General features: G+C 51.0%; 1 protein-coding gene across 3 annotated transcripts in view; it reads left to right on the forward strand.

Annotated features, from left to right (window-relative positions):
• The window catches only part of SYTL3 (synaptotagmin like 3), an 80,713-nt gene that overhangs the window by 10,559 nt on the left and 57,085 nt on the right, over window positions 1-13,069 (forward strand). For all 3 annotated transcript variants that reach the window (XM_066247925.1, XM_066247923.1, XM_066247924.1), the window contains exons 3-4: window positions 1,032-1,247; window positions 9,616-9,680. In XM_066247925.1, coding sequence (XP_066104022.1) covers window positions 1,032-1,247; window positions 9,616-9,680 — 281 coding nt within the window. The remainder of the gene's footprint in view (window positions 1-1,031; window positions 1,248-9,615; window positions 9,681-13,069) is intronic.

Below are 13,069 nucleotides of genomic sequence, written 5' to 3' on the forward strand. Positions count from 1 at the left end.
TGAATGTGCTCCTTGCACGTCTCTTTCACAAAGAAATGTAACAGACTGACCAAAGTGGGGCTTTTCTCTGACGATGGACGCTCTTTCGGTGATTTAGAAACATCATTTTGGAGATCCACAAAGAACGCAGGAAACAGTGATAAGGAAGTTTTGTTCCTGAGGGTGCTGATTCTAGGGCAATCCTGATAGTTGGATGTCAGCTTGTTTCTTAGAATTGGCTTCTCTCTTCTAAAAGTAGGTAACAGCGCTGGCTGGGTAGCTCAGTTGGTTAGAGCGTTGTCCAGATATGCCAAAGTTGTGGGTTTGAGCCCTGGTCAGAGCACATATAAGAAGCAACCAATGAATGCATAAATAAGAACAACAAATCAGTTTCTCTCTCTCTCTCTCTCTTTCTCTATCTCTCTGCCTGCCTTCCTCCCTCTCTAAAATCAATAAATAAAAAACAAATAAGAGTAGGTAACAGATCTCAGAAATAGTGTTCTGGTTAATGACACATCTTTGGAGTCCAATCCTTTGGCACGAGGGCTATTATCTAGGGCGAAGGAGACTGGAAGTGTACTGACCTCCCATAAAAAAACCCAGCAGTGTCAGTTAATTTTAACTGGCTAATAACAGTGGCAGGCATGTATACTGAGTATTGACAGATCTTTCTGTGCCTTGCACATTAGAATTGACGTCATTTTCTGTATACCCCCCCTTGTCTTTCGCTGTTCTTGCTTACCACTATAATGCCCTTTGGGCATGATGGGATGAACCTAGAACCCACTAGCAGCTAACTCCCCTGTGCTGGGCCTCTTTTTATGCTTTGCCTTTTCAACCTCACAGCAGTCCTGGAGGGAAGGTTTTCTCGGTGTCTTTCACAGTTGAGAAAACCTGAGCCGCACAGTTGATCCTGGTGGAGCTCGGGGTGTTGGGTGCCAAAGCCCCTTGCGGTTTCCCGTGGCGGCACAATGGGGCCCTGGCCGTGGAGCGGTATGTCTGGCGTCTGTCCTTGCACTCCGCCAGCTCTCATTGAACTCTCTGGGCCGCAGGAAACTGAAGACGCGCCTGCAGCATCTCCGGTGGAAAGGCGCGAGGAGCGCGGGCCAGCAGTACGGAGAGAAGGCGTGTGCCCGCTGCCGGCGCGGGCTGGGGCTGCTGCTGAACCGCGGCGCCGTGTGCCAGGGCTGCAGCCACTGCGTGTGCTCCGAGTGCCGCGTGCGCCTGGGGACCCGTGTCTGGAGGTGCACCGTGTGCTACGAGGGCAGGTGAGTGCGGAGGAAGGTGGTCCGGGACTGCTCCCTTCAGCCTGCACGCTTACAGCGCACCGCGGAGCCACCTTCTGAGACTTGGACGTCACTGTCATTCAAAAATCATTTTTATTATATATTAATAGAAAATTCTTTTCTAATGAACGAAAGCTTGTTTGTAATGGCTAAGTGTGGGCTCACCAGGAGTTAAGGTCCATCTGCGTTTTGAGTAGGTGCCTTAGTTTTCTTAGAGCTTCGCTTACCCTCCAGGAAAAGTGGAGTGACTTGTACACAGGGGACATCAGAGTGGCCCGGTGCTGCTTTCAGGGAGGCCTTTTGGAAGGAGGCAAGGTGGCCTGTGTTGGACTCTCACATAAAGAAATAGATAGACTGATAGAAAGACATTCAGATAGACTGAACCTACATTTAATGTTTTGGTGTTGTGAGATGATTTTTTTTTAGTTTGTTTGTTTTATTTATTGTGGGATTGGTATTTTTGAACCACCTACTTTGAAAACAACAAAGAACATATTGGAGTCAGGCTCCCACTGTTTAAAGCAAGAACGGAACGGTCATTGGTCCTCGGAGGCCCAGGGGAGTGTGTTTCTGGTTGTCGGGGGACAGCGTGCTCCAGGCTGTCACGGGACTTAGGAGAAAGGAGCTGCGTGTCCGCTGTGAACTCTGGAGTGTAGCCAGAGAACTTGACGTTGGAAAATAATTCCTAAGTATTGCTGCAGAGGCCTGAGTGCCCGGGACAGAGACAGTCAGTGGCGTTTCCCTGGGGTGAACACGGCGGCTGGATTGTCTGTCCCACCAAATTAAGGAGGAACCCCGATGTTCATCTCTGTAAACGTCCAGTCCCTTCGCAAGGCCTGACGTGTTGCAATCGCTCATTCACAGAAAAGTGAAGTGGTCCAACCTAATTTCTTTGGGCCAGAGCAGCGTCTAGCAGCCGGCCCAGGCCAGCGGCGCACAGCAGACCCCTGCAGCCTCTCGTGTTCCTGTGTCTGTGGAGGCCAGTGCCCTCTGGCTTGAGAGGGAAAAGCCAGGGATCGCTGTGAGCTGCCGGGGCCACTCTCGGGCCCATGCAGGTCTGGGCTCTTGAGAAGGGTAGGTGACAATTCCAAATAACCTCTAGAAAGATTTTCAGACCTTCCCATTTTATTCAACCATATAGATTTTGAAGTCCAGTGATAAACATTGCTTAGTTAGATATTAAATTTTTCAGCATTTTTCTTCCACTAGTGAACTATAAGCGAAAAATCAGAACAGGAGCTCCGGCCTGAACTAATCTCTGGGGCTGGCTGTGTTGAAATCTCCGTGGGAGCCGGAGAGCCCTGGGTATTGAAACGTTACCCTCTAAGTCCACCAAGCGTGATTTCTCTAGCCCCAGCTTCCTTATTTTGAAATAAGGATGTTTTTCAACATCCCTCAGGTTGTTGCGTTCCCCCCGCCAGCCGCACAGGAAACGAACGCGGGCTCAGCCACTTCTAGCAGGTGCCCCGCCCCCTTCTCGTTGCTGTGGCTTCTTGCGGCCCCGCGGCCTCGCTTCGGTCTAGCCGCTCCGGGGCTGCCCCGCCGATCTCAGGGCCAGACCAACAGAAGCTTTGGTAAAACCTCAGAGCCCTGGCGGTCATAACCGAAACGGGCCCAGGGTGGAGGGGGTTGAGCCCAGTCGTTTTCCTCGGCCTGCCTCCTCCTCAGCCTGACGCTTGTTCCTCAAGGACAAGGACAAGGGAAAGAGGGCATTAAAACCAAGGGAAGGGAAGCCCTAGCATAACAATTAAAAAAGAAAAAAGCCCAAGCCAACTGGCAGATTGCTGCAGCCATTGTCAAGGCTTGCGCTGGCCTTGGCCTCGTGCTGTGTGCCACGCAGGAGGCCGGCGAGGACTGTGCCTTCCAGGCAGGTTTTCTCAGGGCAGCCTTCCAGGGCGAGGGCGTCTGCGGTTGGGGCATTTCTGGAAGGGGGGCGGGATTGGTGGGGACAGGCGCTGTGGGGGCGAGGGAGTGGGCGTGGCAATGAGCGATGACCACTCACCGTGTGCAGGGTGCCCGGCTAAGCGTTGCTTTACCCCCGATGTCCTAGCTGAACCTTAACTAGTCTCACAGGGCAGCCGCTGTAGGATCCTCATTGGACAGGCGAGGAAGCGGAGGCTTAGAGACACCAGGTAGTTCTCTGGGGCTGTGAAGTCAGTAAGACTAGAACCCGAGTCTCCCACATCCCATTCCCCTCTTGACCTCCACCCTCTCCTGTCTGCTGGGGGACCACCCCTCCCCCTGGAGGGGCTAGAGTTTTCAAAGCCACTCAGAAGAGCGTGGATTGGGGACACATGCAGGAGGAAAACCAGGCGGGAGTCGGCTGTTGGGAGGGCAGGCTCTGGAGCGGGTAGAATAACACGCCCTGTGGGTGTCCTCTTGGTGAGACCAGGCTTGAGGTGGTGAGGCTGGTGGTGGCACAGACGAAGAACAACGGACAGACAGTTCAACAAAGGGTGGTAGAATGTAGTTAGAGGACAAAAGAGAGGGAATGGTAAAAATGGTTCTGAGGACTGGTTTTTTATGCTTACCCTGCTCGTCAGGCACAGAAAAACAAAAAGAAATAGAGTAAAGGAGAATCAAGTAAGAAGCAAAGGCTTAGAAGAGGAAAGTTGGTTAGACTTGCTTCCCCTAATGTGGCCAGGGCCGTGGGTCGTGGCCCCCAGGTGAGGGTGGTTTGGCAGAAGAAAGGGAAGAGAGATACCCAAAGTGATCCTCGCGTCTGGGTTGACTTTTACCCCCAGGAATTGATTGACAATTTTGCAGTGAAATGGCCCAAAGTAAAACAAAACAGAACAAAAAAACTTCGTTGAAATATCAAGGAGAAGCCAAAGCTTTATATTTACTTATTTCAGTTTCATTTAGAAAAACTAAGATTAAACTGGAAGACTTAGGTTTACATTGATTTTTCTTCCCATTCAAAATCATCTGCTATGCGGCAACCTCACATTCCCTGCGGACTGCTGAGGAATTATGATTGCTCGGCACTTTTTTTCCTTCAGTGACTTTCCTCTTGCTTTGTACTTGGTTTGACCACAAGCAATCATTTATTCTTCAGTTTCAGCTATTCATGGGCAAGCTTTCTCTGTTCATTAGGAACATTTCTCTATTTGTAATATACTTAGAGATTTTACACTTCGAGTCTCAAACGATGGCAGGCGGTACTGTTGATTTTAGGGTCCATTTCTGGGATCTTCCACGTTTTCTCTGATGTCCTACACCTGATGCCAATGGAGGCAAAGTGCGTTTGGTTCCAAACTGATACCGACCTTTATCACGACATTCTTAGTTCTCAGATTGGCATTTAACTTATTGCTGCAAAGCAGTACATTATGATGTGTTAAAAGAAATGAACAAAACTGCTTCTTAAATGGAAAGTAATGTCTGCCTAATTCTGCTGTGTACTTTGCTCTCTATATAAATAGTACTTTTATAATTGAAGGTAGTGAAGTCAACCAATAAGAAGCCAGTTGTTCCTTCTTCCTTTTAAAATTGTCAAAACTTGTTAAGAATGCAGTGACACTGTTACAATTTAAGTAAGGAGCATTTGAATCTTACTGTGAATGCTGTCAGGCCCTGAAGAGCTAGCGTACTGTGACAGCTCTGCCACCTGAAATAGCAAAATGAAACCTTAATGTTGGTTTTGACAATATCATAGCTTTCAAATTGTACTTCAAGCAAGGAGCCATCCTTCCCAATAGTCACAAAGTGGAAACAACTTCATGTTTGTCAACAAAGGAATGGGTGAACTAAATGTGATCTCTAAACACTGTGGCGTATTATTTAGTCATAAAAAGAACGGAATTCTGCTACATGCTAAAGTACAGCTGAGACCTCTGAACATTTATGCTACGTGAAATAAGCCAGCCACAAAAGGAAAATGATTGTATCAGTTCATTTACCTGAGGTCCCCAGGGTAGACAAATATAGAGACAGGGTGACACTCAGCATCTAACCTGGTTTTTATTGTTGAGGGCTTAACAAGGACTGCTCTTTCTGGCTGCAGAATTCTTACTTTCATTGACTATTTATCTGATATAACAAACTGGGAATCAGAAACCTGTGGCCAATAGGCTGCAGACAGCCCACACCTGTGCAAGGTCTAATATTGATCATTTTAATGCCTTAAAATGGGGCATGGGTTCTCCAGTTTGCCACAGTACCCACCCCTCCCTGTTGTCTCCCACCCAGCCCAGTCTCATTTACAGTTGCTGCTGGGCACTGAATCTGGGAGCCCTGCCCACAGGTTCAGAAGGCAGGATGCACATTAGCCCTTAGGGCACACTGTCACTGACACAGGGCTTGACCTATTTGGGCCCCACCTTAGCCCTTCGATTCTCGGGGTTCTCCCTGCAGACATAGGGATATTCACTCATTCATCAACCAACATATATTTACTGGGCCTTGCTGTGGGGTCTCCATTGTGCTTGGGTTGTGACTACAGTGCCGAATATGACGCGGAGGTGACCCGTCTTCTCTCTGAGGTCAGGTGAAGGAGAGTTATCAGTGTTTTGCATGAAGCAGCGGTTAGCAGCTTGATCAAGTCGTTTCTTGATTTTCATCTCCATGTTCTAACTCCTCTTCCGGTTCCTTAGGATTTAATCTCAATGATCAGGCTTTTCCTGTAAGAACGTTGAAATCAGATCAACTGTGCTGGTGCAAACAACTCACTGTTTTGCTCTGTAAGTAAAAACCATCTTTGATGCAAGATTATTTAAAGTAAGACGTTTTTCAACAGTATGCGTGCACAGGGCCATGGTAGCCAGCGGTCACTTAGCGCTTGGACAGTGAGCACAGAGCAGTTAGGTTGATCTCAGCTTTACAGCGTGCGGCTTCTTCGTGTTAACAGCTTGGTGGTCTGGCGGGCCACCGGGGCCTCTCTGGAGGCTTCTTTGCCATCAGGGCACTGGTTGGAGAGCAGATCTACGTGGGAAATGGGCTGCTTTAGCCACTGGAAGAATCTTGACTCTACAGATCAGTTTTTCACTTCTGTTCGTTGAATAATGGAAAATACATTGAGCAACCCCAGGGACGTGGTGCTGACTTTTTGGAGCACAAAGCGCAGACAGCTTAGCCACCTGCCGATGCGAGTAACCTGGAGGCGAAGTAAAGATGCATTTCAGCAGGCCTGTGTGCCTCACTGCTTGCTGATCGTAATGAGTGCAAACCATCTCTTAGGGTTGTCCATGCATCAGACTGTTGAGCATTTGTATGCTAGGATTTGCAAAGTATTTTCCAACAGTGACTTCTCGTTTGCTAACGCGGCGATAGCGTCAGCAGAGCTCAGGCCATGGAAGTGGATACCGGCACGTCCGGGGGTTTGTTAAAGGCGTCCACACACCGGTGCTTGCTGGCTGCGATTACGGGGGGCCTCGTGCGGAGTTACTGGGAAGGCCAGGCATCGGGAAAGCCCCGCTCTCCTGCTGCCGCGTCGTCTGCTCTCTCTACCGCTCTAGTGTCCACTGTTCGAGAGACACATTGATTAGAAAAGGTTCAAGGAAGCAAGTCATGGTTCTGTTTGAGAAACATAAAAACATTAACCGATCACTGAGCTCAGAAAATGTTCCACGAAGCTCTCGTAGTCAGATTCTAATGGGAAGAAATAAGAAAAGCTTCTGCTGGTTTCTGTGAGTTCCGTGTTGGCCCTAATGAGGACAGGGATGCACCGGGGTCTGCTCACCTCTGTCCTAGACCATAAGAGCGATGAATGGTTCTCCTTTCACTTCTTTTTAAATTTTATCTTAAAATATATTTTTTTTATTGATTTGAAAGAGAGAGAGAGAGAGAGAGAGAGAGAGAGAGAGAGGAACATTGATCTGATCCTTTCTGTGCCCTGACTGGGGATCGAACTGGCAACCCCTGAACTTTGGGATGATGCTCTAACCCAGGCGTCCCCAAACTATGGCCCGTGGGCCACATGTGGCCCCCTGAGGCCATTTATCCTGCCCCCGCCACACTTTCGGAAGGGGCATCTCTTTCATTGGTGGTCAGTGAGAAGAGCACTGTATGTGGTGGCCCTCCAACAGTCTGAGGGACAGTGAACTGGCCCCCTGTGTAAAAAGTTTGGGGACCCCTGCTCTAACCCAACAAGCTATTCAGCCAGGGCTTAATGGTCCTTCTTTTAAAATTTGGGAATGCCCTTCTGAAAGGTATTAGGGAATAATGGCTTAAGAAACAGCTGATTCTGTGAGAACTGTTTACGGCAGCGGTTCTCAACCTGTGGGTTGCAACCCTGGCGGGGTCGCCTAAAGCCATTGGAAAATACATAATGCATATCAGGTATTTACATTCCGAATCATAACTGTAGCAAAATTACAGTTATGAAGTAGCCACCAAAATTATTTTTTGGTTTGGGGTCATCGCAACATGAGGAACTGTATTGCGGGGTCACGGCATTAGAAAGGTTGAGAACCACTGGTTTACGGAGATGCATGCCCCTCAAATCTAGATCTCAAAGGAAACCGCCTCAAACGCAGGAAGTGCTGGTTGGCGTTTGGTTTAGGATGGTGGTTCTTTACCTTCCATTCTTCAATCACAGAGAAGCCCAGGAGACCCGCGAGTTTGTGTCCGTATCTCTCCGTGCCAAATAACTCCTGCTTGGACTTCACAATCATCAGTTGGGGTTCATTGAGATGGTTAGAAGGTTACATTAGATGACTAATATTAGGTGACTAGTGAGGTTACATTAGATGACTAGCACTAGGTGACTAGTATTTAATTTGTCTGCGTCCTGTCATGGGTTCTGAAACCAGGGCTAGAGGAGGACTTGGTAATGACTTGCAGTGGTGATTTACTCGGGCGTGTTCCCCACTCTCCCTGCTCTCTGTCCTTGTTTTCATTTTCCGTGATTGTGTGTGCGGCCTGCGGCCTGCGGCCTGTGTCTGGCCGGCTCAGCTGACCACAGAGAGGGTCATGGTTTGATTCGCTGCTGAATTCCTAGCTCTGCTCACTTCCCAGTCCGCCCTGCCCAGCCCCAGACCTGTCTCGTGGTAGTGCTCCTGGTCACAGAGGTAATGAGCGGGGGAGTGGGAGAGATTGAGATCGAGCAGCCAGGACAGGGCGCCAGCACGAGGAGTGAACGCAGGAAGTGAAGTGGACTTATCGGGGAGGCCTCCTGGTTCCCACCACTGATTTGTTGATTTTGCTATCCTGTGTCCTCATCTAATGGTTAGACCTTGTCCTGCCCTTTTTTTTTTAACTTTTAGTGAAAGGAGGGGAGGCAGAGAGACAGACTCCCACATGCGCCCCGACCAGGATCTACCCGGCAAGCCCAGTAGGAGCGATGCTCTGCCCATCCGGGGCCATATTTCTGTTGGCAACCAGAGCCATTTTTTAGTACCTGAGGTGGAGGCTAGAGCCATCATCAGCGCCTGGGGCCAACTTGCTTGAGCCATGGCTGCGGGAGGGGGAGAGAGAGAGAGAAGATGGTCGCATCTCTGGTGTGCCCTGACCAGGAATCAAACCCCGGACATCCATACGCCGGGCCGATGCTCTACCACTGAGCAACCAGCCAGGGCTGACCTTGTCCTGCTTATAAGGATGTCCTGGAAAGTGCTCATGGGAAGTGCTCCCTGGCTGTTCTCTGGGTGCCTGAGGAGGAAGGCGGTGAGCCCTGGGAGCCCCTGCCACTCCAGCGGGCCAAGGAGCCATTTCTCATGTCTCAAGTGGCCCACTGGGACCCAGGCTCCCAAATCTCCATCGAAGCACATTGGTTCCATTTTCCAGACTTCAGGTTCTCCCAGGAACTTTCTCTGTTGGCTGCTGGTAAATGCTGTGGTTCACTCAAGCTCACCTTAAACTACGCTATGGATGATCTCCCTCCAAGCAAATAGGCAGCTTTGAATTTTTTGGGGGTAGCCTATTCTTCATGCCATTGCTTCTCCCCATAAACATGATAAGTTATTATCTTTCATTTTATTTTTTAAAATTAAATTTACGAGGGCAGTGTTGGTCAATAACATTATATAAATTTCAGATGTACAACTTTATAATACAATATCTGTCTACTTGATTTAATTGATTATTTTGTTTCTCCTTGTGTGTCTATTCAGAAAACATTGAGTACTTACCATGCATTGGGCACACGCATAAGTTAAGGTGTAGAACTTGCATGTACATATTATACAGAAGGTAAAATATACCCAAGCAGAGATACCCTACTGTGCTGCTAACTAGTCAGATCACGTAACCTCTCTGGGAACGCAGCCGAGTTAGGGGCTGAGCCAGAAATGTGACCTCTGAGATCCTTTGCAAGATGAGTATTTAGTGACACTCTCTACGTACCTGTAATGAACCCGATCCAGCACTGTCCCTGTCCCTAGCTGACGCTTCCTTTCTGCCTGTTTTTCAGAAATGTGAGAATAAAAACTGGAGAATGGTTCTTTGCGGAACGAGCCAAGAAATTTCCAACGGAAGGTAAGTGCTTAAAATCTTGACTAGGTTAAAAACGATATATTCCTGGGTTTAAAACAGCGGGTGTAAGACTTTTGAATATAAGCAATTTTACAGGGCGAGGGAGATGGGCCCCTGCCTTCTGTCCTCCTGGCCTTGCTTGTTTGTGGTTTCCTGCTGCTGCCCCGTGGCCCCTGCCTGTGACGGCAGTGTCCCCTCTCCACCCCCTTCCCTGGAGGTTCCCTGCTGTCCTGCTTCCCGGAGTGACATCTCCCAGCGTCGCTGACAGGGCCTGGGGTTGTATCCTTATCTGTGCACGTCTTTCTCTTTCTCCACGAGCTGAGCTGTGAAACCTTGTTAGCCACTGGCAGCGCCAGGCACAGAACCTGTTCATGATACGCAGTCAACATGATCGTGTGGGTGACTGAGGACCTCAGCGAGTGGCTAGCATCAGAGCTGAGTAGAAGTCGCTGGTTAGGAAGTCACACGGCGCAGTGACGCCGAGTGTGGTTGGCCTGTGTGTGTACCAGGAACGTCTTCTAGAATAGTCACAACGTTGATGCAACGGTGCGCCCAGTTGCTGGGACTGGGAGCCATGGAGAGAAGGAACCGTGCTTTGGTTACAGAAGTGCCGAGTCAGAGGATGTTAGCGGGTGCAGATAAGAGGAACTTATCAAAGGCACACACATGTCGTCAAAATAACGTGGGGCCATCATGCTCTGTGAATGGTACCCGTCTGTAGTGGTAACGTGGGTGGGTGGCACCCCCCTGAGATTTGCGACAGTGGATACCACACTCAAGGGAGCCTGCGCTCACCTAGAGGGGACAGGGTTGCTGGAAACACCTTTTCCACCCTGGTACACGTTGTTCTGAGGTAGAGAAGTAAGCTATTTAGCATCAACCAAAACTGTGGTCACGTACAGGCAGCACTGGCTGGAGAGCTGACCCTGCTCGTTCATAGAAGGCACTGCGAACGGGTTCGTGTGCAGTCGGCATGGAACTCTCCCTTGGGCCCTCTTCCCGACTCTTCTTTCTCGGGACCAAGGATGTTTCTGCTGAGGCTATGAGCCATCTGGAGGGAACTCCAACATAATCAGACCGTAGGAAGTAAAATTTCTGAAATTCCTCAATAACACTGTCGTGAAGACATCTGGAGTTTTAAAAAATATACATTTTTGGAAGTTTTAGCATCATTATTTTCAGCTGGGTAAATTCATATGTGGACTAGAACCCACATACTTGTGTGCGTGTATCTATGGGCGCATGTGTGTCTGTGCTGTGTGCATTGCGTGCGGTGTGCATGTGTGTGTGCATGCATGCTGTGTGTGCACGTATGTGCTGTATGTGCTGTGTGTGTGCACTCATGCGTGTGTGTGCACTTACGTGTGTGTGTGCTCACACGCACTGTCATCACCTGGTCACTGTTCGGCCTGCTTCCCCTTCTGGGCGAATAGAAGAGGCATGACCTGGCGCTCACCGGAGATCGCAGCGGAGTCGGGTGGAAATGAGACTGACCTCCGTCCTTCTCTGTGACTTTCCGCAATAAGCATGAAAACAGCAGGAAGAAAACATAAATTCGGGCAGTGGAAGTCAGCTCAAGCACATGTCATTCTTTTTTGTTTCCATTGTTTCTTCCAAAGGGTCAAACAAACCAAAAGAAACAACAAATTCTTCTTTCTCCACAATGTTTCCTCAAAGGCCGAGGTGTCTCATTTTCTTATTGTCCGATTTGAGTCGAGTTGGGCTCAATAGGAGTGGTGACCTGCGGGAGAGGCTGTGTTGATCACAGTAGCACCGTGAGCCAGACCCCAGGCGGTGGAGTCGGGCAGCAGTCAGGGCCACGTGGTGAAGGCTTATCTGGACACGTGGGGTCTCCAGCTGGCCCGATGGGGGCCCCTCCGAGAGAGCCGGGCTCTGTAATTGACGAGGTGAATTGAGTTTGCTTGTGTGATCTATCAGTTGAGGGCCAGTGAGGAAAACGGAAACCAAGCGGTGATTTGAACAAAGAGAATTTAATTTAGGGATTGGCTTAACAGGTATTATTGGATGACTGGAAAGGCAGGAAGGGAACCCTGAGGAAACTCAGAGACGGGAGCGGCAGGGAGGCAGGGAGTGGCACTCTGCAGGGCACCACCCATGCCCACACAGCACAGCAGGTGCCACCCTCCTCCCTGCCCTCCCATGCCCACACAGCACAGCAGGTGCCACCCTCCTCCCTGCCCTCCCATGCCCGCACAGCACAGCAGGTGCCACCCTCCTCCCTGCCCTCCCATGCCCGCACAGCACAGCAGGTGCCACCCTCCTCCCTGCCCTCCCGTACCCGCACAGCACAGCAGGTGCCACCCTCCTCCCTGCCCTCCAATGCCCACACAGCACAGCAGGTGCCACCCTCCTCCCTGCCCTCCCTTGCCCGCACAGCACAGCAGGTGCCACCCTCCTCCCTGCCCTCCCGTACCCGCACAGCACAGCAGGTGCCACCCTCCTCCCTGCCCTCCAATGCCCGCACAGCACAGCAGGTGCCACCCTCCTCCCTGCCCTCCCGTACCCGCACAGCACAGCAGGTGCCACCCTCCTCCCTGCCCTCCAATGCCCACACAGCACAGCAGGTGCCACCCTCCTCCCTGCCCTCCCTTGCCCGCACAGCACAGCAGGTGCCACCCTCCTCCCTGCCCTCCCATGCCCGCACAGCACAGCAGGTGCCACCCTCCTCCCTGCCCTCCCATGCCCGCACAGCACAGCAGGTGCCACCCTCCTCCCTGCCCTCCCGTACCCGCACAGCACAGCAGGTGCCACCCTCCTCCCTGCCCTCCAATGCTCACACAGCACAGCAGGTGCCACCCTCCTCCCTGCCCTCTGCCACCCCGCCTCCCTCCAGCACTCCCCACCCGCGGCCCGAATGCGGAGCCAGCTACAGCCTCAGCTCTCTGATGTGCTCAAGAAAAACTGTGAACCTGCTTATTATCTGCGGTATTCGTTGCAATGGTGTGGACGTGGCTCTCCTCAGCCCTCCGCATCCGATGTAGAGGGAGCCCAGCGGAGGGTGGTCCCACCGTGAAGGTCTGAAGACGGCTCAAGCCTGCACCTCCTTCTGTGCCTCGGTTACCTGGTGCTGGACAACAAATTCCTCCCCAGCGTGGGGATCACACCAGCACCGGTATTTCCTACGGTTGCTGTCTACAACGGAGGTGTGCTGGGGCTGCAGGAGCGGCTTTCTCGGGGGCTCCTGCCCACACGGGCCAGGTAGTGCTGTCAGCGGAGGCCTGGGCCCCTCCGCACCCGGACCTCTCCACGAGGCTGCTTCGGTGACTTCGCAACCCCGCGCAGCCCCACCGTGTGATCCTAGAGAGACAGACAGAGCCCTGCGGTCCCTTCAAAACACGATGTCTCTTGGGTAGTAAGATACACAGACCATT

This window comes from Saccopteryx bilineata, chromosome 12 (genome assembly GCF_036850765.1).
Source record: "Saccopteryx bilineata isolate mSacBil1 chromosome 12, mSacBil1_pri_phased_curated, whole genome shotgun sequence".
In the NCBI taxonomy this organism is placed as follows: domain Eukaryota; kingdom Metazoa; phylum Chordata; class Mammalia; order Chiroptera; family Emballonuridae; genus Saccopteryx; species Saccopteryx bilineata.